Genomic DNA, 23,471 nt, shown 5'->3' with positions numbered 1-23,471 from the left:
CTTGTCCCAATTTTTATCATAATAATTATTAATTTTTTTAAAGAGGATTTTCCCTGATCTAAAAAAAGAATCATTCGTCTAGAGTTATATTCATGATAACATGCACATCCATTTTTCTCAAACCCACAATGAAATGGCATATTTCCATGGTGTGATTTTGGTCACATGAAAAGCAACTGACCGAAGCAGATGCATTGTGCGTGTCATCCATTCTACAAAAAGGTCGTTTGATTCTATGGATGTAGTATTACCTTGAGCAAGGCCAAAGTGGATACTCACGTAAATGGGCGAACTGATGATATTTTCTCAGTGGTACTCCAGTAAGCCGGCCAAAGGCCACCGACCCATCACCTATGGCGCACCATAGATGATGGGTCGCTATCCTCTGCTCACGGAAGAGGTGAAATCATTCATTACTAACATCAGTTTCGACCACCTCTATAGATTTTTAAAATCTATCCTCCTAACACAGAGCTAAACCATGAACTAGACCCTGTGAGCAGGGTAACTGGGATACCTGGATGGTACTGGATCCTTGGAATCAAGTGTAGTGATACTACGGGTGTCGCGTTAGTATACTGAAATAGTGAGCTCAAGTCTGGCTAAGGGCATACACCTATTTTAAAACATAGGCATGATATGCATGCAAGAGTTATTTTTTGTAGGGTGGGTGGATTACTTGTGGTCTACATTCTTACAAAAGGAAAGAAGAGTATTAACGTGGAAAAGAACGAAAATGTCGAATTATCTCACACACAGGTATTTTGTGGTAGATTATGTGTTGTGCGAATAAATGTAACCAAAAGTAAACTGTATTGGTGCCACAGATACCTGTTAGTACAAAATGCAGACAGCAGACCGGATACAAAATATAGACTGGAGACTGCAGAGTGGGTACAAAATGCAGACTGAGAATCTGAAGAGTTTTTACGTCTGGTAAATAATAACATGTCATCTTACAGCTTACCGAGCGTCACGCAATCGCTTTTCCTCGATCAGCCTTCACGATTATTTGCACTATTGTGGAAAATTCCTGGCCCATTTCTTGATGAAAATCGATCGTAATATAATTTCAAGCCTTCAATATACTCTTCTTATTTTGTGCGCGAGTTGGTTTGTGTGATGTCTGTACAGATTTTACCAACGTAATGAAAGTAGATGATGTGAATAACAGTGATGGTAAAGCAAGCTTAAAACGGCAGAAATCACCAGAAACTACAACGGATACACAGTTCGCGACTCAATCCGGTCCAAAATTACCGCTCAATAACATCTTTTAGTGTGGACTGGCCGCGAACAATACGACTTGTGTATGCGTCTGTAAGTATTTCGAGCGTTTGCGCTATAACGCTTCAGGTGATCGTAATCCAAACACGTTGAAATACGAAACGACCGACAAAAGAAAATCTCGTGCTCGTCATGTGACCCGGACCTGTCCATGCATGACAACGTCAATCATCATCAAGATAACACGTGATCAGCATGTGAACATCTTCACCTTCATTGGATCACAGTTAGTTGTCATGGTGTTGAGGGCCCAATGAACTCTGGGTACTATTGCGCAATTTTTCCATTTTGTGGCGGAGGAAAAAAAAAAAAAAAAAAAAAAGACAAAAAAACAAAGGCATTTTATGACTGGGCTACCACAGGTATCCCAGTAACTAGAAAATGAGAGAATGTTGCAACTCGGCATGATTCTTGATCATTAATTACCCCCCTCGGGGAGATCCGTTCGGGGAAAAAAAAAAGCTGAAGTTGAAAAGGAAATATCACAGCTGATCTTTTACTGCGCTGAAACACTACTTGATCTCTGCTTTTTTGTAACAATTTTACTTGCTGTGTTTAAAAACATCATTCTCTTAATGCTGTTACTCAGAGAGAGAAATCTCAATTATTTCTGACTTAAAACGTGAAACAGATTCTAAGTTTACCAGACGGTTTACTGTAACAATGACCGGCAGGTTGCTGACTTGCTATTTTATTTATCAGTCTGTTTGATATATTTATAATGCGCCAGAGCTATGACGTCGCTAGTTCCGGACAAGGAAACTAAATAATTTAACGAAAATTAAATCTTAACTCAAATAATGAAACCAGCTATATTTCATAAAAAGTCCCATGGGAGATGCCAGAGTTAAAATGAAAAAGTAAAAAGTCCGCTCCAATCCAACTTTTACAACTTTACGTAATTCTTGGCCTTTCACCAAGGCCAATAACCACTTTAGTTACGTTTTTTTATGCGAGAGAGTGTTTTTTCTGCACTGATTGCACTGATACTGATATCGGTTCAGTGTTTGCGACACTTAAAGACAAAGAAGGTTTAAAGTCAACTTTTACAGTGTGCAAAAAGACAATCTCATCCCAGGTTCATTTCTGTTGAAACAGGAGCTAACTTGACCTGTATGCGCCAAATGGACATGATTTTAGTTAAGTTATAAACTTATCTGCTGAAGATTGTTGAACCACAAATCTGCGTCAAAAAAATAACTCGATACCTCATAATCACAAGGTCACAGTCATATCTTATTTCTTATCGGAAACAAAAATTGCAAGTACGGTCTTGTCGGAAAACGCAAATCCGGAGCAAAGGAAGACGCACTTCCGGCGTAGATAAATGAGAACACTCGGAAATTTGCACGTACACGCCAATTACCGGTCTCGGGGCAGTTAATATTTGCGCATGTGCAATGATTGTCCCCTCCCTATATCTTTTTCTCAAGCTCGAGATTAAACTTGGCCCAGTCTCCCACGGGGATCCTTGACTCTGATACGCAAGACATCCCCCTATGCCTCCAAATCAACTTTCTCTACCAGGTTGCCTCTACTAAGATGATGGAAGCGAGCTAGGTGACAATCAGAGGATGGACATCCCACTTTTACAATGAAATTAAACACTTATAACAATTTTTGACTGCTTGTTCTCAAAAATTTTCAAATAAGACGCAAATGCAAAGGCTTTTAAAGGAAGTAATCCCATAAACAAATTTAATTCTGATTAGCTTGAAGAACATTCAGATTTTGTTTTACTTCAATTACCCATTTAGACAGATCTAAATGTTTAGTTCATGGTGCTTTTTACAGACTCTGCATTCTTTAGGCTTGTTTCAAGCACAATATGGATAATGGTACCTTTGTTCATATACCTATATACATGGACATACAACATTATTTACAATAAATAAATTTACAACTAAAAATCCTGTCTCCAAACTTAAATTACAAGATCAAGGGAATATGAATACAAATAAAAGTCTTACGAGTATTATAAGTGCAACTCATTCTTAGCTTATTCTTAGGCTTATCGGGCCCTCAAACCCCTCAGAGGCTAAGGATAAGAGGTCTCCTGATAACATGACTTGTTGTTTGGAAAGCAGTCTTCTCTCTATATTTACAAGTTTTTGAACAGGCACTCTCTTTAAACCTATCAATGCTAGTTTTCCTGAGACAAGGAAATCTTTCACCTCGAGAACAATGTTATACACGAAGAAAGGCATTGTTCTGAATATGAAATGAAAGCACCATGTTCATCCCATTACACACCACACAAATGAACACCATTTTTTAACAAGCACCTCTTTTAAAGATGGCTCTTAAGTTCATCTATCAAATCATCCACACTAACTTTGTCATCTGTGGTTGAACAACTTTTGATCGTGTTTTCAATCAGCTGGGCAGAGAAGTCCAGTTGATTAACAAGGTTGTAGTTATTCAGTAATCGACGAGCTATGTCTGCCTCTATGAGACCTGCATGAGAATAACAGAAAAAAAATTTTAGAGCGAAATAACAAAGAGAGAAATACACATTTGAATACCAGCAGAGTGGAAAAAATCAGAAATTGTCAATTGAAGAATATTGTTTACATGATAAGCTGAATTACACACTCATTTGATGAGTTCTTACTTATGATCTGCAAAGGAAAGATGCACAGATGATGTCAAAATTAACCATTTACACCCTAACATCAGTATTCATATTCTCCATACTGTTCTCTGTACATTTACTAAGGTGCTGACGAGAAGAATTTGTCTAACAATCAAGAGCTTCTGTAGTTGGTGATCAGTTCATTTATTCTCTTGACTTTAATGTTAGGAGAAATTAGATGCCAGTCTCTCTTAGGGATTAAAGGGTTAAAAACATTATATTTTTTATCACATAAAAAAATCAATTCCATGTTTCCATTAGTATGTACAGAAATGGATCACAGAAGACATAAAGTGTGGTAAGAAAATCAACGGTGACTGCACATTGTGAGCCACATTTTGTTCTCACAACATTTTGACGTCAGCTGTGATCTACTATTTATGAACTGACACACAGCAACATGGAATCTACATGTGTCTGAATGTTAACTATTGTATGACAAAAGAAAAGTTTCAAGAATAACCAGCAAAGAATTCCTTAAAATTGGTAAGGAGAATTATTGTGTTCAAATTTACCTGACTGATCCTGGTCACAAACATAAAGAGCATTTGCCAGCTTCATAAATCTCTCAACCTTACTTTCCTTCTGCACATAATGTGGAGGTTCATAATCATGGTCTTCTGCATACAGCTTCTCTTTCTGATGTTGAATAAACTGATTAATCTCTTCCTGTTCTCTCTGAATTTGCCGTTTTTGTTCAATCAATTCATGCTGCTTCCTTAACAAGTCCTCTCGCCTGTCTTCAAGTTGTCTTCTTTCATCTTCAGCATACAGTGACATGTTAAAATCATCCCCACCCCTCTCATCTGACACCTGATGCATTGGAGCTGTTTTGTGACGTTGATATGAATCCTGTTGTTGTCTATCACCAACCACACTTCCCTCTTGATCTGTTCTCACAATATGACAAAAAGAAAACAGCTCAGATAAACAAAACATATCTATAGTACATGTCTCTTTATATACATACAAAGACACTCTTCAACACAGAGCTTAGCTGTTACAGGAAGGGGAAAGGGAGGTAAAATTTGGGGGTAGTGTGTGAAAAATTGGCAATACACTGCGCCTATAACATATGACAGGATGGCAGTTATAACTTGCAACAGAGAACAAGGAGTGTAGAGGGTACAGGAGAGAAGAGGGCAGGAAATGGGTACTTTATAAGGGCTGGAAGAAAGAGTGTAGAAAGAGTGTAAGAAAGAGTGTAAGAAAGAGTGTAAGAAAGAGTGTAAGAAAGAGTGTAAGAAAGAGTGTAAGAAAGAGTGTAAGAAAGAGTGTAAGAAAGAGTGTAAGAAAGAGTGTAAGAAAGAGTGTAAGAAAGAGTGTAAGAAAGAGTGTAAGAAAGAGAGTAAGAAAGAGTGTAAGAAAGAGTGTAAGAAAGAGTGTAAGAAAGATGTGAACACTCCAGTAAATTATTTATCTGTAGTGTTTTGTTACAAGGGCAAAGGGACAAAGGTGTGGGAGGACATGATGTTGCTGCAGAGCAGAACATGGAATTGCAAAAGATTCTTTCTCCTTGTCTTCTATTATGCAGAATTATTAAAAAGAGAAAATTGGCAGGGAATGGCTGTGGTAAGGTGCTGATTTTCTGTATCAGTACTGTTACTTTTCATCTTCAATTAAAATTAAGACAGAATGGCAGAGGCTCTTATAGCAAGGGGTTGGGGAAAGCTATGATGCATTTAAAAAGTATTTTGCTTTCAACAATCACTTTATTAACTAGTTTCAATGACGAAAGTGTTACCTAAACTTTGCAGTTGCCCCTGAAGCATATCAACTTGCAGCCCATCTTGCCCACCTTTATTGACTCCTTTAAGAGGCTGTCTTGTTTCCCACACTGGCCTGGTAGGGGGAGTCTCTAAACCATGACGACTATTCCTACTTGGGCTTGGACTTGAGGCAACACTTGGTGAAGGAAGAGGCAGTGCACGCTCAATGAAGGAGATGAATTCAAACCAGCTGAGGGAAAATACAGACAATCATCACATCAAATGGGGTTTTACAATTATAACATTGTTTATAAGCAGTTATGACACTTTATTCATCTAATAATATGTCTATCACCTACCTCACTCTTCCTGAGTTGTATCTGTCAAGCCTGTCAATTATTTTATCCAACAAGGAGTTGTGAAAAGGAATGTGATGATGCAAACAAATTGTCTTCAACTAAATGGAAAAAGGGAAACATTGTCAGTCTCTTGACACTCTGGCTGAGCATTTTACATTTATTCTATCCTTTGATATTTGACATACATATGTAGCCATTGTGAGAATGAAATTTGAAAATTGGTCAAGTCTCATTCCTCTTCCTATAGACTATGCATGAAATACAACATAACCTGATCTCCAGACAAAAGACGCCAGACACCATCTGCATACTACACTGAATCACAAATTACATTCTTCTCCTTAAACTTTTGGGAGTTGGGATACAAGTATCAAATATCACAACTAAGTCAAGATGGCTAGTTATTCATTCTTTCAGTATGCTGGTCTTCTGAAACCTGCTAATCTCAATTGCCAACTTCTATTTTATACTGTTTTTTATACTGTCGAGTATCTCTAGTTAAATCCTATAAGGCAAGAAATAGTTGTTTACAGAAAAATTAATGTTGTTTTTATCATACCTTCTGAGTAGATATGACCTCTGCTCTTGCCACATCCTGTTCTTCCAAAGCTCTCCTTAAAGTATGAATTTGTTCTTGTGCATTACCAACTTCCTTGAGCATTTCTTCCATTTGTAGCAAGATTGCAGTGTCTTGCTTATCTTGGAAAGCTTTTCTTACAGCTATTGCACTCTGACGACCTTTCTGTGATTCATCAGCTCTAGGAGATACTTGATTTGGTTTTAATGGCAAGTTTTTTTCCCTGGGAGATTTAGCCGATATTTTCTCTTGCAGTCTGTCACCAGGATTTGATGTTAAATCCAGCTTGGGGACACGAAATTCTTTTGTAGGTGCTGGCTGAACAGCATTATTTAAAAACTTCAAAAGCTGTTCATAATTGACCCAATTTGGTCTATGAGCTGACATGAATAACGCTAATAATTCTTTTAAAAGCTCCCCTCTCACTGGTATTTGTAGTCTAAAGAATTCTCTCTCAATCTGCTCTGCAGACACAAAACCCGACAAAGTCGAGTCAAAGCCCGCGAAGCTAAGATAGGCATCTTTAAGTCTCAAAGTGTCAAACCCTAACAAGACTGAATTCAATCTTGAAGCCAAAGACTTGGTCTTGCTTTCGTCATCTACACCCGAATTTAAAGACTTTTTTATCGGCGGTAAAACAGCATGAGAACTTGGCGAAGAAAATCTGTGAAGACCTTGTGCGGAGTTGTGACTCCCGTCTTCAGGACTTTCCAGTGATTTTAAAAGTTTTCTTGGAGGTGTGTCGCCTCTGTTTACCCACGGGGGAACAGATGCCCTTGACGATATAGCTGAAGGACTCACCCTCTGTTGAGTTCCTGGTAGATGAGTGCTCCTTTCCTGCTTCAAGGGGTTTCCATATTTATCAACTTCGACTTCAACTCGTTTTCCACCCACAATTTTCACATCAAAGAAAGGCTGATCGTCTCGTCCAAACGGAGCAAGGCCGGCCATATTGGATGTCTTCAACCATACTGGATTTTTCCCGCAAACAAGTTCTTAGCAGTAAATAAAACCATAACTGCTTCATTCATTATTAACGAAAAAGATATGAAAACGTATACGCATAGATCACAGTAGTCTCTGGTGTCTGAGAAAATTAAAATTAAACAGTTTAGTTGCGTTGCTAAGGTGTAACATAATTTAGAGTTAGAAAACCAGTTCCATGCTCCAACTATTGCGGTTCGAGAGAGTCTGGGGAAGAGTATGGCGAGAAACTCATGACGATCGCGAGAGTAGTGTTCTGAATTTTGGTCGAATTTGGTAGATAAAATTTTCATTACAAAACAGCGAACGATTTGAGTAAGTAATTATGGCAAAGGTAAATGCATGTTTGATGAAGTTATTCAATATCTGTAAGAATGGTTTTTAAAACAATTTCAACCCTCATACTGTCCATCACGTTTGCCAGTGGTTAGCAAACCTTCGCTAGGTTCATTTGCACGGTTAAATCGAAAGAAAAGCTAAGACATCTGAATAGACATTTTCGTTGATCTTCTTTCTCTTAAAAAGGGGTATGGTAACCGGTGATCTTTCCCAGTATATCTCTTTTCCTTTATAATAATGTAAGAAAAAAAGACTCGGATGTCGGAGTTCCTCACAGGTTTGACACTTCAGTACTGTTTTGACCTACTAAATACAACTTGGGTCCCGTTTTTTGAAGCTATACGTATTCTCTGGCTTAATCGATAGGAACTTAGGAACCACCCTTCTCTTTTTATTTATTTATCTACAGGCAACAGATTATCAGCTGCTCCTATGGCTGAATGTGACACAAACATTCCTCGAAGAGAGGACGATATTCAGGAAGTATTGAGATCTTTGCATTCAAGGATAACGGACTATTTTCAGGCCTGTCACCCAACACATCGACTGGATTTCGAATACAAACTTAAAGAAATAGGTGACTGGGTAAGAAAACAAAAGGAGAGTGAGAAAGATAAATCAAGGCAAATTTATATCGAAAATATGGGTAAAGTTATCGTAGCTTCCATAGACACCCTAGGCAAGTTTGGAAGTGGGAGCACTCATGCAGTTTACAAGGGAGTATTGGAGATCATGTCCAGTTTGGCTGTATTGAAAGGCGAGCCGTTTGGACCTGCATTTAAAGTGCTGTGTTGCATCCTTAGTGCTGCTCTCACCGTCAACAAGCCAAATGAACCAAGTGTTGTGGCAAAATTGGCAGAAGTAGTTCACAGCGAATTGACTCTCTTCAGCAGAAAATTTCAGGACCAGAAGTACAATGGTCTCAAACGACGTGTTTCAGATCAGATCTATCAGCTTCAGTCGATGCAGCCTGGAGAGAAACTTGATGATGACAATCTATGGAATGATTACGTTCAGTTTTTGGGCGAGTTGGCCAACAGGTTTGAGTCACCGCTTCCTTTTAAATATGAAGATAGCGTGGTGGAAGATCCTGATGTGGCAGATTGCGTGACAGCCTTGGTCACGTATTGCAAAGCTTACGGCTGTTTCATGGCTCTTCTGTTAGCTGCCAAAGGAAAATATGTTCAGTTTGGAAGCGAGTATAAAGAGAATGAAGAGGTCGTTAATCGAAAGATAAGCTGTCAAAGAAGGGATGCGAAAGGAAAACTTTCTTTTCTGTCAGATGTGAGGTGTTTGACGTTCCTCGGAAGTCTTCCCTACCAGGGTGGAAAATTGACCAAGATTTTGGCTTTAAGCAGAAACCTTCGCGGTAAGAGCTTGGTATAGACAGTCAGAGGCAGCTTGGCTTTGACGCCAATCCAAAGTCTTGACACGGTGGAATCTGCCGCGAGGAAAGTGTCTCGCCAGTTAGTGAAGGTAAAAGTAGAAGGGCATCAAATTCACACTGGAAATTGGCTGAGACGTCATGTTTTGACAGCTTTTGGGCCTTCATTTTACGCTCATTTCATCAGCGAGACGAACTTCCCCATGAAAATTGTTTCAGGAAGATTCGGTCAGAATAAAGGTAACCTTGAGTTTGTCCAGGTTGTTCAGCCTCATGTATCTCATCCACAGAGGGCGGTTTCCTTTACTGATTTTTTGGGAACGGGTTTCTCTACTGGAAGCTACATCACTCTTTATCTGAATGGAATCGTAAGCCCAGATATGGCACCACCCGCAGACGATGTTAGGGTTATGGAGTTTGCTTTATCGCTAGGACTCTTGCCACCCATTTTCAATCGCAAGATCATTAACATTGAGGACAAAACAAGCAATTAATTTACAGGTGGTAAAGACACTTACAAGAAAATGAATTCTAGCGAAACCAAGACTTTGTACTGGTTTGATAAAGGAACACACTTCATGGCAAGAGGAGAGATTGTAACTCAATATTTCATAATAAATATTTGGCGTTTTATTATCCAGGAGTTCGATCCTTTAACTGAAGAAGATTAAACACGTAGTTTCACTTCTTAGCCTGCAAACTTTTACTTCATGTTCATGACCCAAGTGGCGCCATTTTGTACTCGTATATACCTATCCCGTGTGAAGGTGTATTCTATGTTCATTTTGATAATTTTGGTTTGGATTACGCTAAGCCGTAGAACTGTTGCATCGGTGGTTCTGCTTGTTGAGACATGTACTCTGTAGTTTCTGAAACACTAGTAAATGTCGGCTTCCTTTGACCAGATGTTCACCTGGAAAGTTGCTCATATGTGAACCAAGTTAGTCAAATTATGTTGCATATACCCATGATCAACGCCGAATCCGTCCCCTCTTATCACCACAGCCTGGCTGTGAGTCGCTATATTGTGACTAAGTGCCGTAGTAAGCTAGGATTAAAGAATGAAGCATATATTTGACTGTAAATGACTAGTGTCCTTGAATAAATTATCCTATTAATCTATATACTTAACCGCCAGAGACAAACATTATTGACATTTATGTTTACAAATATACCTCTTGGAAACTATTTTTAAGACAAGTTGCTTTTTTAATTAGTTTGACCGCTTATAACATTTTTAATAATGCGTTCTACATTTGATTTGTTTGCATGTGACTTACCTCAGTGCTTTCCTGTATTATCAATTTCCCGTAACAGTGGGGTTGCTAATATTGATGGCTACTGGTGGAAACTAGCTGTAGAGGATGTTAGGTAATGAATAAAAGAAAGGAAAATTGTGGATTGAAACTTATACTGGTTTTGTTCATCGGGAAATTTACCATCATGGGGGCTACTCGGGCTTGCAAACATGACACCATTTTAAATATAGCTATGCACACCGAGAAGTGGGGTGTGGTGTAGCAGAAAATTTCAAAACCTTGAGGCTTTAAAGCCTAAAACTAAGGTAACAAACCCTGGGAGAAAATTAAAAAGGTTACTCAGATCAACCGGAAAAAAAAATATTTGTCATCGTGTGATTTCATTTTCACATTAATGGTCAGAGGTGGTAAAAAAAATCAATCAATCAGTCTCCGCACGCACTTGAGACTTTAACTAAAGAACAAATTACACCCCTGGAGTTGTAAGGTAGCAAGGCTTGGGAACAAATCAATAACAAATTAGACTAAAATGAAAATAAAAATTACAGTCGTTTGATTTTATTGTCACAATAATTGTCAGACGTGGTAAGTACAATTGATGTCAGCACTTGAGAATTTAATTAGGGAACAGATTACACCCCTGGAGTTGTTTGTAGAAATTTTGGATTTTTTCCAAAACGGACTACTATAAAGGAAAGGTAGCAGAATATTACAAGACAAAACAATGTTTTGAAAGACTATTACTTTATTGTAATGGTCTTGATACTCCTTCATAAGTAGTTGCTTTTTAACTCGTGAATTGCGCGCATGCGCAAGAGCGAGTTATAGATACGATGTGGGGAATGGCATTCGCTCGCTCGATTGGTCGATTCCTGTAAACTTTTTTTAGATTTTAGGCTTTTGAGTGCATTTTATAGTTTTTGGCGAGCAATAAACAGACGAAATGGCGACCTTTGTTGCTAAGAATAGTGGTGGGGTGAAAAAGAAGCCAATGATAATCTTAAAAGAGTTTTTTTTTTCGTTTTAGTTTCAACAAGCGGCGCCAGCGACTGGCAGGCATGCAAGGATTCATACTGAAATAACAGAACAACCTTCGTTTTTCATAAAATTGTAATTTACAATCCTTGAACTTGAAAACAATCCGAAGATTCATTGAAAATATCACTTACTGCGAAGCGCTCGGAGTTTACAGATGTTCAAAAGCTTTTTCTGTTAGAGCGTGAGATTGAGGACAAAATTGATCATTACGTTTCGTCGCGTGTGTTTTTCCTGTGTGAAGCAACAAAAGATGCCGGCGACTGACGAAATAACAAGTTAACACGAAAATCAGATAACACCTAAACAAACAATTTTAGCTACCGATTTTCAGTGAATTTTTAAAGAACAATTTTCTTTTAAGTTTCAACACAATTTGAAGATTCAACATACATACAACGTACTAAAATGCGAAAGTTACACACCACAAAATTGATAAATAGGCCTGAAATGAAATTCTATCTTGTTATTGATCATACGTTGCCTAGCACGTGACCTAAATCTACCCAGGCGGAGATCCAAAATGACGGTGGCAGGCTTGGTTTAGTTATATCACTCAAAACTCGTTCCCGTTTGTCTCATTTGATAAAGAGGGAATTGTTAATGTTTTCATTAAGACAGTATTGCCTTGATTTTCTAATATTTACAACGAAAGACAGTAAATTTCACTTTTCACCCACATTTACTTCCAACCTTTTCTTTTGAACCAGAAACAAAAATGATAGACGTTTAAAACACATGACATCATCCACCTTGTCAAATGTAATAGCATGATCATTTCAATTGTAATGCCTTCTTATCCAAACGTTACTTTGTTTCTTTGCTACATTAGCGAACACTGAACTACTGCTCGTACTCTAGATATGACAATCAACCACAAAATTCCCTAAACCAGATAACATTAAACATAATCTAAAAAATCATGTGTCAATTCACGAGTTTGCTCACAGAGCACTTTGATTTTTCCTTTAACTAACCGGTTGAGTTAAGGTTGATGAAAGAGAAAGATTTCATCAATGGAATTTAGCGTGTGTAGTGGTTGGGTTTCCCTTGCTTTGGATTTGTGTTTACTTATTTGGAAGCCGCAGAGCAGTCAGTCCAAATGGGGTGGATGTGGCAATTAATTGGAAAAGTGTCATTCCTTGTAAAGTATCAGGTGGAAGGACTCAAAAAGTGACAGAAATAGTTTCATTACGAAATTACTATTTTCCTAGGACCGGATGAACTCTTGAAATACCATTCATTCTTCGATCACCTAATAAAAGTAACAATTCGATTTGAAAACTCAGAGGGTATTCTGAGGAGGAGGCTCAGTGAAGCAATGATTGCTAGAATAATTCTCCTGCAGTGTTTTCTGGCCCTGAATATTGTGCGAGTTCTCGGCTGTGGTTATTCTTGGAAAGAGTGCACATGGAAGAGAGAGGATCCAAAAGATAAAGGCATCATATGGGTCAGTTGATCTACATTATCGTTTGTTAGCAAAGAGGCCTCTTCTTCAATATGCTACTAAAACCATTTTGCTCATACTATCGAAGCAGAAAAAAGCAGCCGAAAACGAAAAACAAACAATGTCATCCTTGTTGGTTTTACCTCAGAGTCTTCCTCCATTTTATTCTTCTACGAATGATTGAAGAAAAGTAGAGGAGTAAAGATTTATTTGTAAACTGACGCACTGGAAATTCTGTTGAGGGACTAACGGATAAGGCCAACGGATTTCAATTTGTACCTTTCCTTAAGTATCATTTTGAAAGGTTGTGGGAAAGTTTGAAGAATTAATCTTAGACACTGGTGCACTCCGACAGGTATTGTAGTATTTCTGACCTTCATGTGCATTTTTAGGCAAGCTTGATGTTTGATCGATTGCTCTCTTAACAGGCCTGCGAGTTCCAGAAACAAGTCAGTTACACAGCCCTTCGTGTATACTATTCTGGAAATATCAGAATCTCTGGATGTCATCACTGTTGTAATCGGTGGTATTTCACATTTAACGGTGTCGAGTGCAGTACTCCTGGGCCAATAGAAGGCGCTCTGTACCAGGCCCACGCCGGAAATCTCAACAGTCACGTGCACGGTCACATTGAAGGTCACTGCCATAACGTACAGGAGGGAGGGGTGAAAGTAGAAGTAAGAATCGGTCCTTGCCTTGGCACAGGGTTACCATTGGGGAATGGTCACACAGGCTTTGCCACATTGTCAAGAATCTTTATTGAAGAGGTGACATTGTATGCAACATAACATTAACCTGTCAGCTGATGCTAACTTCCGAGTATTCAAGCCCCGCCTATTATCGAAGGTTTTAAGATGATGGATTTAGGACAAACAGCCCTTTGTATTATTGCTCTGTTAGTTAAGCAATAAAAGCCTTCATAAGGGAAAAATACGTGTTGTTTCTTTTCATTTTATACCTCACACCATACTATTAGACAATACCAAATGAGCGTTCAAGAGTAGCAGTTGAAACGGTTATCGTCAGGAGTGTGCAATGATAGTGTTTGGAATAGAAGTACAGACTTTTAAAAGAAATAGGTGAGAATTTAGCTCGGCCAGTTACGCTCAGTGCAAGGGTTGTCTCGGATACCCGAGATATGCAGTGAGTCCTTAGATTACATCTCCACTTATTGCGTCGTTATCAAGCTGTAACGTCCCCATTCAAAGTTAACTGAGCTAGAGGTACTTTGCTGTAAAGAGGTTTCACTTACTAACCTACTTACTCTAGGATGAAGGAAGAACGGATGAATATAAATGATATATATTAAACACAGAAACGATATATGTTGATTTGCTAAGTCGCCAGAGTGCAAAATCAGTGCAGGTTTATGCAAACTGGAACACTAACTTCAATTAATTGATCCTCCTGAAAACTTGAATGATTTAAAATTAATTTGCGCACGAAAACCCGCCTGCCTTTTGGCAATATGTATGTTGGTGTAAGGAAGAAAGGGTATGTACAATTCTATCTATAACTTATGGCTGTTGTCGATATTTCCTTTGCTGCGAGACATGCTTCTATACGTGCACACAGAGCTACTTAATTTGATCCATCCTAGTTGTTATGTGTTCGCTCGTGAAGTATTTGCGTCACTGGTAGAAGTTTCAATGACAAGTTTTATTTTGTTGTTTTCATTTCCATCCATGAAAGGTTTCCATGAACAGTACAGGGCCTCTGAAGCCAGCTCGTCGCTAGAAAAAAAGAAACAAATGAAAATAACTGTTATCAGCTGTAACTCAGCAAGGCCCTATACAGCCTCTTTGGCTTACAAAGCCATGTTTTGTTTATTTATTTACTGATATATTCACTACTTAGTTATTCATATAACTTGCAGACAAAAGTACAATGATATCATATACATACAATGTTACAAGATCCTAGGATTGATTTGGCAATTAATCGTAAAGAAACTGTAGAAGATTACAAATTTAGGCTCTGTCACCTTATATCCGAGGTAGAACTTGAATATGACAGACGATTTCAATAACCAAATCGTTAAACCTTTGCTTTAAAGTGAGGCAGAGTTTAGCGAACTCATGAACTCCCAGCCAGGCAGGGAAGCAGTCAAGATCTGAGGACCTCGATGGAGAATCGATGATTGTTTTATGTTGGTTTAGACTTATTTCTGGTATCATAACTATAGATCCACGGGTGGGTCTTAAAAATATGTTGAAAATAATTGGGAAATAGTTGGATGTTATACGAATACCAAAGTTTAGTTGTCATGGTTGCCAAACATCACTTTCGACGTATCTCTTGATTTCAGGTCTCTGTAATCTTTTTTTCTAAAATATCGAATACTGCGCACATTAACGAATGTAATGAGTTCATGTATGGCTGCATGGGTAAAGTACTCAAGCTTGAGAAGGTGTCCGATACATGAATACGCTTCACCGAGGTGGAGTGAAGACTTCTGCTGTGTGTATTATATTTTCCATTGTCTCTTATGTAGCAAATGCTTTACTGTGTTTCAACAGTTTACTGAAAAAGGGACTTACTGAAGACAAATGACTGCCATTTCTTCTTGAAATCCCTTTTTCATCTTTTTTATTCTAAAATGAGATAAAATATACGCATGATTAACGTTTTTTCGTGCCTCTTTATTTTGGGGGAAATATTAGAGAGAACGAAAACACAATTGAAATATGATTACATAAGAATAACATATGAAACACAAAACATCAAATAATAAAATATAAAAATGTTTCAAAGTAAAAGTTATCAGCTTTTATTTTTCTAGAGGCTCTTTAAATTTGGACGTTGCTCACCCAAACTAATTGAACAGAATTGAATAGTTTAGTGTTATTGAAAACAATGGCGGTAGGAAAAGTTCTATATCGTTAATAAATCATATGAATTCTAAACAATTGACTGAAATAACGACAACAACAATCCTTGTTGTAGTCTTATCTGCCTAAACTACACGTAATTACAATAGCTGGAATAACCAGGAGTTGCTAGAGCCGGGCAGATTTTAAGGCAAAATAAATTGGTTTTATCAGCTTAGTTGATAATGTAAATTGGTTACCGTAAAGAGTTTTTAAAACTGACGTTTCGAGCGTCAGCCCTTCACCAGAGCCCCTCTGACGACGAGCTAACGCTCAAATCGTCAGCAAAAGGAATGGACTCTTTACGGTGACAAATTTACATTATCACCACAGCTGATAAAACTAAATTACTTCGTAATGCCCCGCACCGATGCAGCACCACGGATTTTAGAGATTTTACAGCAAGTTTCGTGTCTCACCTTTTCCAGCGAACAAAGAATACAGCTGCAGCGACTCCTACAGCTAATAAACAAAATCCTAACGAGAGAGACACAGCCAATATTGTACTTGATGAGCTTTCGTGTGTTTTATTTGCTTGTGCGTTTGCTTCTACGATACTAGTTGTGGTTCTGCTCTTGGTGCCTTCAGTAGTTTCTGTTGCCTGAAGGAGTTCCCCACTAGTTGTGGCTGTTGTCGTGGGAAAAATATTTGTTGTTTTGATTGTTGTTAGATCAAATAGTTCAGTTGGGGCGGAACTTGGTGAAATTGTACTATCAGTTGTTGTAGCGTTAGACTGCGGACGATGCACTGGTGTTGTGTTGCTTGTTAATGATTCCTTGTCTAAAAAGGAAAAATAAATATTCAGACCAGGAGAGCAAGGCTCTGTCATCTAATTCCGTTAACCTCCCAGGATCTGAATAGTAATTCTCTCTTCTGGTTGTAATACGTTCCATTGCAAATTAGTCAAGAGAAATTGTAGTTTTATCGAGGTGAGATCGTCCTGCCGATGCTGGATCATCACTTGTTAAAAGGATAATATATTGAAAAAAGAAGAAGAAGTGGTATGAAAGTCAACTCTGGGGGTTCAAGCGTGAAATGGTTTACAGCCTGAGCAGGGTGTAGATCATATCATGTTAATGAATTTTATAATGAAGACTAAGAGGGATTAGTAGAACCCCTGAAGTATCAGTTGATGGAAAAGAACACGATGTAAATGGATGCTTAATATTGCTTGACACGCTATGGTCAAAAACTGTCGAAAAGTTCTAAACATTATTTTAACGATGAAATCCTCACTTTTCTCTATTTTGAGGGTAGAAGTTCTGCTATAAGGGAATGCGTTTTTGATCGCTGAGTCCTCTTCAAATAGGTTGAGGAATACCCCTGCTGCGAGAGATGTCATGAATCATGATTTTCGATGTTTCACGAATCACGAAAAATATATTAAAAATTTTACGATTCGGAATGCATTTCTATCATGATACACAGAAAGTTTCCTAAGCAAAACAAAAATTCATGGAGAGCAAATATAGAAAATAGGAAGCCAAGAATAAGCTTGGCTGATTACAGACCAAAATAGTTTTCATGCCAGAAACAGTAAGCCATTATATCAGGACTGACTCTCGAACATATTACAATAAAAACTAATGAGCCGCTGTCTGTGTATTTTTTGAATCATGAAAGCTTCTATTGTGAATGAACATTGAATAGGTTATGCCTCGTAATGCCAGTCGTTTTTGAAAAAAAATTGGCGAAAAATTTGTGGATGCGTGACTTGAATTACGCCCGGAATGCATCAGTATATGGAAATGTACGTCATTGATACCAGTATTAACGTGTCTGAACTGTGTTTTGGCGATGGCTAATACAACAGGACTTCAAACATGCATGTTACATAGTCCATAAGACAGCCACCGACATAGATAGATCAGAAATGGTCTCAGTCGAAATAGACCCAACATTGACACAAATGAATTACGCAACTGTTACGACCATAACAAGAACTTAGCGTAACACGGTGATAAATCAGTAGTGAGTGCAAAAAGACATAATTATAGGCTTGTCGCTCGCTCTATTTCGATAAATTTCAGTAATGAAGCATCAAAAGATGATTTCCTTTTGTGAAAAAACAATAATTCGGAGACATTAATCGATGGTTTTAAGAATCGAATCAAAGGTATTATATGTGGGGACATCCCGATAGTTGAGTACGGAGTAATTAAAAACAAATTAATGTTGGTGTAATCTGGTTTAGCTGGCCTCAAACATTACAACACGGCTTAGAAGCGTCTTGTTCTTACCTGACGTATTTGTGCTGTTTATGAGGGGTTTTAGCGACTGCGACGAAGCGCAAAACATTGACATCAAAATGATGGCGGTCAAAATGTCGGAATGTTTATGCAGCAACATCTTCAGCAACATCTTGACCAACTGCCAAGGAAGGAACAATCGAATTTCGTGTCTCGTTCAGCGGTTTACAAGATGCCAATATATGACGCTGCAGATCGGCGCAAAAACTGTACTCTGTAGCGCGCAAGCAAAGACTGATATCAATGCCCGTAGATAGCAGTCATGACTTACTGGTGACAGCAGCCGCACACATCCCTTTTGATCGCGGTTGTCAGCGTCTTTCTAACATACCAAAAGTCAACTGATATCAAGTTTACCTCCATTTGACCGTAAGGCCAATTTTTTGGCACACTTTCTGGTCTCAGCTTTCTGTCTTTTGTGTCAATTCTGCTCTGTTATGACAACATCCTGTTACCTGACCCCGTTGGATTTGACGTAGTTGCACGCGATATACGCCCTAAGTACTTGAGGGTGAAACACCGGATGATCATCGGCAGGATCTGAAATGACGTTGTTGAACAGACCGGGTGATGTAATTCTCCATTGGAACAGAGTATATTGAAAATGTGTTCCTATGTGAATTGGACAGAAAATGAAAGCATCTTACCCATGCGTTTTCCTTTCAGCGTAAGCTCACTAAGAGACCAAAAGTGCACCAAGTACCATCAGAAGCATATAAAAGTCGTTTTCCTCTACCCCCCCTCCCCACCCTCCCGGACCTGGTGAGTTTATTTGGGATAAAAATTTTTGTGGAAAAAAGTGTTCAGGCTTAATGATGGCAAACTTCGATAAGCTTCGCGCAGAACTCTGGTATTCAGGGTGTTGAGACTCCAACGACACTTACTATCTCGCTTTGAACTTAGCACAGAGAACGACTTGTGACACGCGAAAGAAGTAACAGATTTAAAGACTGGGTCGTTATGCTGTGGATTTACAACGTTACTCCAGGGCTCCTTGTGGATTTATAGGATGGAGTGATGATTCAAATGATTTTATTAACTATCGTCCCTGATCTTCCAGTGAACCCCACCTTGGCCCCACCCCGTTACCCATAAAAAAGGGCGCCTATTTCAATGCCCTAGGCTCTCCCCCAAGTTTCTTTTAAGATTTGTACCTCTAGTTAGATTCCCTAACATTAATAGCGATATTAATCCATTAGTAGTGATGTTACAAGTGGAGATGAGTCTAAAGGAACCCCAATTTTCCCTGGAGGGTATACGGCATAATAAGCTGTTAGTAAATATACGGTACCCCCTAGAGGTATTTCACAATTACATAAACAAATGCGACGACGCGATGTTGGACATCAGGGCGAATTTTTTTTCCTAAACAAAATCGGACTTGTCAAAACAAACAATTTTCCCGGATTTATCGCTGGTCGAGACCCAAGTTGTAAAACAAAACGATCTTGATGCAATATTTACGTGGATTTAAGTTACTGTATCGTGTCAGCCTTCTCTTTCAGGTGAGTAGTTCACCGTCCTACTTGCGGAGATCCAAATGCGTAAGTTGTATGATACCTACATTCGTCTTTTGGAGAACAGATCGTGTGATTTTCGTACAATCGCACTGCATAAGCTTGTGCGTGTGCCGCCACTGGCAGGTCAAAGTTTAGTTCATTACGGAGTCTTCCTAATTCATTAATGTGCTTAATCACCTAGGAAGTCGCCACAATTTGGCACTCCTCTCGTTCTACCACGTAAAAGTGAAAAACGATACAGAAAGTGGCTGTTTATTTTATTTTTTTTTTGATTGGCCGGAACTTGTTATACGACCCTTCTCTCTTACAGTAATCTCTCAGCTATTCCTCTAAGCCAATTGCAACTCCTGTGCTATGAACACAAGATAACATTTATTAGGTGTATGACTTCCTGTGGTGCCCTTTATCTTTCTATCCCTTAGGGGAGGGGACTGGTGGTGTTCACTGGATTAAATGATATACTCATATAAAAATAATGGATTCACAGCTTTAAGGGGAAAGTGTGTTTATTGGATGACATCAATAAAATGATAAACCTTACTGTGCATAGACAAGTAGTACAATGGACATGCATTGTGCAATAAGTGAAGTGATAAAATGGGGCAACATGAGAAATTTAGTCCAGGCATAATAATGTCAACAGATTGGTCTAACAATATTCAGGGGGGTACTTCCTAGTAATAGTCTCATGGGTATGTGCAGCTGGATTGGGTTGTATATTGATGACTGAATTGAGTATAAAAGGGTTACATTTTCCACAGAGTTACTCGAATGGGGTCACATTTTCCAGCTTTAGGGGAAAAGAAAACTCTAGAAAATAGGAATTTAATTATGGGAAGACTTGTGGTTTTGTTGTTTTGATATATAATAATCAGCTCGCAATACAAGATGACCTGTAAGAGGTGTTATCATGAGATAGATGCACAAACAGGAATTGACTAAGTTGGGATAAAAAAATTACATTAGCCCAAAACTGACTATGATGAGGTCTATAACTCGCCACAGAAGAGACTATTAAGAAGAGGTTCTGAATAATCAGCAATTGGCCTGAGTATTCCCCCCCTTTCTTGGGGAAATATAAGACCTGCATAAATATATGGGTAATAGCAAGCCTTTTTAATCAATTGAATAACTTTTAAAAAATCTGTTTCATGTTTTGGTGGGATGAACCTATTCTTACCTAACATAAACACAGAGAACGTGCCATTGTCTCTGAGAATTCCAATCTTGTTTTGTTCAGTGAACCATTTTGTGTTTGTTTTAATTTATTTTTCTTTATAGTATTACTTTCTTAGCTGACTGACCCCTGAGAGTGACCAGCATTGAATTTCTCCCTATATTATCACAATTTAACCAAGTGTAAAGGTCATGAGAATAATGGAAATTATCACCAATGAAAGAAGCTCTTGATTGTTTAGCACCTTGATTGTATGAGCACCTCAGGAAATTTATAGAGAACTGCAATGAGAATATGCATACTGATATTGGGGTGTACAGGGTCAAGAGTTTCCTCACCACTCTCTATATAAACTTGCAACATAATTTTTTTTACTCAGAGAATTTGACCATGATGCTCATGACAATGATTGTGCAGAACAATTTTTTGTGTCCTTTGTAGCTTGTAGCAACCAACCAAATGGAACAAGCAGCTATAAACCCAGACAGCATTCAGCGTCTTATATCAATGGCTAGACTGGAGACCCCAAGGATGAGATCAAGGACAATGGAAGGTCTTCAGATTTTTACTTGAAACCTGCTGCCTTATGTGGATGACATCACCATTAGAAACAGATCAAGTCAGAGGATGGCATAAGAGTAAAAACAAAGGATGGGCTGATGATTAACAGCCATTAGGTTGGCAAAATACCTGCCTTGTAAAGAACAAGCAAATTTTCAAATGGCTGGGCTTAGGTTGAACCCTTTAGACCCATTGCTGCATTTTTTTTATCTCATTATCATTACACTCAGCAAACTTTCATGATTTCAATTTAATGTAAAGAAAGAATTTTGATTTTAGTGAAAAAATTCTTTCCCTCAGCTGTTTCCAAGAATCATAATTTTTGTCTTATCTTCCTGCAGATATTTCAACATACTTGCTAGATGAACAAGAATTCTTAAGCTTTAAAAAGAAGACATTCAGAAAAACTCAGATGCCTCTGCTATACTTTTGTTTTATATGAATTGCCTAAGATGACAATTACAAGAGCATAAAATGAAATTTAAAGAAAGTAGTGGTACAAAGTGAGATAATGGACATTTACATGGATTTGTCATTTTTATTACACACAGATGTAACATGGATAAGACATTTGACTCAGGTTTGCCAAAGGTTGTTGTCACAAATAGCAATAAAAGTGTCACTTTTGAATTATTTGTGGCATTTGGTTGAATGAAACTTGTAAATATATACAAAGGCAGACCTAGGCCTTTTACAGCTGTTGTGTTGTTTTCAGTAAGTACTGAGACCCTACATCCTACTGCCATGTTCAAAACTGTTGATTAATAATAGGGAAAGATAACAATATTTTAGGTGGACCATTGTGGGAAGAAATGAAGACTGTCAGGGGGGAGGGTTTGAGTGCAGAGTTCAGTGACCAGAGGTAAGGGTCCAATCCATCTTTTGTGATGATAATTTACAGAAGAGGGAGACAAAGAAATAAAAAAAAAATGAAAATAAATTGGATTACAACCTTCACCCATGGAAGAGGTTTAATAACCCTCAATAATCGTTATTGCTGCCACTATAACCCGCCAACTTCCTCTGCGAGTTGGTGCTTTTAATATGTATCACGTTTCCATTCGATTGAAACATAATTTCTCAGTTCGAATCGAGTTAAACTCGATGATTATTGGGGCTTAAATCAAACGCCCAGAAGTTGGTTGGAATTTTCATGCCTTGCAATCTTGAAAATGAAGAACACTCTGACAAAAGCTCAGAGGAAAAGTCAAAAGTTAATAATTGATTATGAGTTTGACATCAGTTCCTTGAACTGATTCATCACGTACGATTTGACCTCGGGTGAAAAACGAAAACAGCTACGGAAGGATGTCATTAGGAACATATATTTTTATTTTTTAACAGTTCCCGTGGATAGCAACATCCTTGATTAAGAGATCAGTATGCTTCCGTGAATGATAACACGTCTGATCACTCTGTTACGCTGTTTGAGAGGGTCGGTAACATCTGACAGCGTTCGTCGTTGAGGACATTGTTTCATTGTGCTATTAACTCGGAATATCCTCAAATCAAAGTTTCTTTCAATTTGTCTATCTTGTCCCGTGACTAGTGAGATCTTTCGAGATCTTGGATGGACCAAAAAATACAGTACTACCGGCGAGAGCGTCAGCTTGCATAAATAGTCAACTTAGCCCTGTTTTTTCACGGCTTGATTCGTAGAATACTTTTCTACATCTCTCTGGTCCTGCACCACGTTGCTATCACTCAACGGGAATATTTCTTTGTTATTGTCTCTCTGGCCGCGGGTGGGATCTTGAATGGCACAGAGATACGATGGCCCACAACTTTCACGGCAAGAACAAATACCTCACTTAAAAACCCAAATGCTCACGACAAAGCCAAAAGACTCACGGCAAAACCAAAGGCCTTTTAGTTTTGCCGTGAACTTTTTCCTGTTTGGTTTTGCCGTGAGATACTTGTTATTGCCATGGCGGTCGTGAGCCACCGAACAGAAAACACTTCAAGCCCGAGAGACAGCTGGTGTATAAAATGAAGTTAGGTCAAATGGTTCAAATAAAATTTAGCTAACTTAAGATCACGTTCAAGCTGTCCCTTCAGCTTGTAGTAATTCCTAACTCA

At 38.4% G+C, this 23,471-nt stretch overlaps 4 protein-coding genes and 1 long non-coding RNA gene across 10 annotated transcripts; 3 read left to right on the top strand and 2 right to left on the bottom strand.

The window, feature by feature from the left end:
- Positions 1 to 2,956: 2,956 nt before the first annotated feature.
- Positions 2,957 to 8,306, bottom strand: LOC113676663 (uncharacterized protein C1orf87). 2 transcript variants are annotated; one of them, XM_027193346.2, is made up of 5 exons: positions 6,550 to 8,306; positions 5,991 to 6,088; positions 5,667 to 5,881; positions 4,438 to 4,812; positions 2,957 to 3,744 (listed from the first exon to the last, which is right to left on the bottom strand). In XM_027193346.2, the coding sequence occupies exons 1-5, from the start codon at positions 7,516 to 7,518 to the stop codon at positions 3,578 to 3,580; spliced, it is 1,824 nt and encodes a 607-aa protein (XP_027049147.2). In that variant the 5' UTR covers positions 7,519 to 8,306; the 3' UTR covers positions 2,957 to 3,577. The 2 variants fall into 2 exon arrangements, with proteins under 2 accessions (XP_027049147.2, XP_089044241.1); XM_089188115.1 differs by having other exon boundaries at positions 5,721 to 5,881.
- Positions 8,149 to 10,681, top strand: LOC113676641 (uncharacterized). The gene is made up of 2 exons (XM_089188374.1): positions 8,149 to 8,167; positions 8,300 to 10,681. The coding sequence occupies exons 1-2, from the start codon at positions 8,149 to 8,151 to the stop codon at positions 9,274 to 9,276; spliced, it is 996 nt and encodes a 331-aa protein (XP_089044500.1). The 3' UTR covers positions 9,277 to 10,681.
- A 2,082-nt stretch (positions 10,682 to 12,763) lies between these two features.
- On the top strand, positions 12,764 to 13,946 carry LOC113676649 (collagen triple helix repeat-containing protein 1-like). The gene is made up of 2 exons (XM_027193329.2): positions 12,764 to 13,018; positions 13,444 to 13,946. The coding sequence occupies exons 1-2, from the start codon at positions 12,890 to 12,892 to the stop codon at positions 13,801 to 13,803; spliced, it is 489 nt and encodes a 162-aa protein (XP_027049130.2). The 5' UTR covers positions 12,764 to 12,889; the 3' UTR covers positions 13,804 to 13,946.
- On the bottom strand, positions 13,750 to 19,872 carry LOC113676648 (uncharacterized). Of its 3 annotated transcripts, none has more exons than XM_089188122.1 (5): positions 19,699 to 19,872; positions 18,126 to 18,746; positions 16,305 to 16,665; positions 15,556 to 15,609; positions 13,750 to 14,748 (listed from the first exon to the last, which is right to left on the bottom strand). In XM_089188122.1, exons 2-5 carry the CDS (start codon positions 18,244 to 18,246, stop codon positions 14,619 to 14,621), a joined length of 666 nt encoding a protein of 221 aa, XP_089044248.1. In that variant the 5' UTR covers positions 18,247 to 18,746; positions 19,699 to 19,872; the 3' UTR covers positions 13,750 to 14,618. The 3 variants fall into 3 exon arrangements, with proteins under 3 accessions (XP_089044248.1, XP_089044249.1, XP_089044250.1); XM_089188123.1 differs by having other exon boundaries at positions 18,126 to 18,674; positions 19,699 to 19,788; XM_089188124.1 differs by lacking the exon at positions 19,699 to 19,872 and having other exon boundaries at positions 18,406 to 18,579.
- LOC113676650 (uncharacterized) lies at positions 19,440 to 22,025 on the top strand. 3 transcript variants are annotated; one of them, XR_003446721.2, is made up of 3 exons: positions 19,440 to 19,639; positions 21,273 to 21,450; positions 21,734 to 22,025. It is a non-coding gene; the product is annotated as an uncharacterized LOC113676650 (long non-coding RNA). The 3 variants fall into 3 exon arrangements; XR_016181298.1 differs by having other exon boundaries at positions 21,273 to 21,508; XR_016181297.1 differs by having other exon boundaries at positions 21,273 to 22,025.
- Positions 22,026 to 23,471: the final 1,446 nt, after the last annotated feature.

The sequence above is a fragment of the Pocillopora damicornis genome, chromosome 11 (genome assembly GCF_964200805.1).
Source record: "Pocillopora damicornis chromosome 11, jaPocDami1.2, whole genome shotgun sequence".
Taxonomy (NCBI): Eukaryota; Metazoa; Cnidaria; class Anthozoa; order Scleractinia; family Pocilloporidae; genus Pocillopora; species Pocillopora damicornis.
The sequence above is the reverse complement of the archived record's forward strand: the minus strand, read 5'-3'. Positions and strand labels throughout refer to the sequence as shown.

Coding starts and splice junctions, on each gene's coding strand:
- LOC113676663 (XM_027193346.2), bottom strand. CDS start 7,518: ATGGCCGGCCTTGCTCCGTTTGGACGAGACGATCAGCCTTTCTTTGAT. Junction 5,882..5,990: donor TACAACTCAGGAAGAGTGAG/GTAGGTGATAGA, acceptor ATTTTCCCTCAG/CTGGTTTGAATTCATCTCCT. Junction 3,745..4,437: donor TTGTGACCAGGATCAGTCAG/GTAAATTTGAAC, acceptor ATTCTCATGCAG/GTCTCATAGAGGCAGACATA.
- LOC113676649 (XM_027193329.2), top strand. CDS start 12,890: ATGATTGCTAGAATAATTCTCCTGCAGTGTTTTCTGGCCCTGAATATT. Junction 13,019..13,443: donor AAGATAAAGGCATCATATGG/GTCAGTTGATCT, acceptor CTCTCTTAACAG/GCCTGCGAGTTCCAGAAACA.
- LOC113676648 (XM_089188122.1), bottom strand. CDS start 18,246: ATGTTGCTGAAGATGTTGCTGCATAAACATTCCGACATTTTGACCGCC. Junction 16,666..18,125: donor AAACAGCACAAATACGTCAG/GTAAGAACAAGA, acceptor TTTCCTTTTTAG/ACAAGGAATCATTAACAAGC. Junction 14,749..15,555: donor ATGGCAGTCATTTGTCTTCA/GTAAGTCCCTTT, acceptor CTTTTTTTCTAG/CGACGAGCTGGCTTCAGAGG.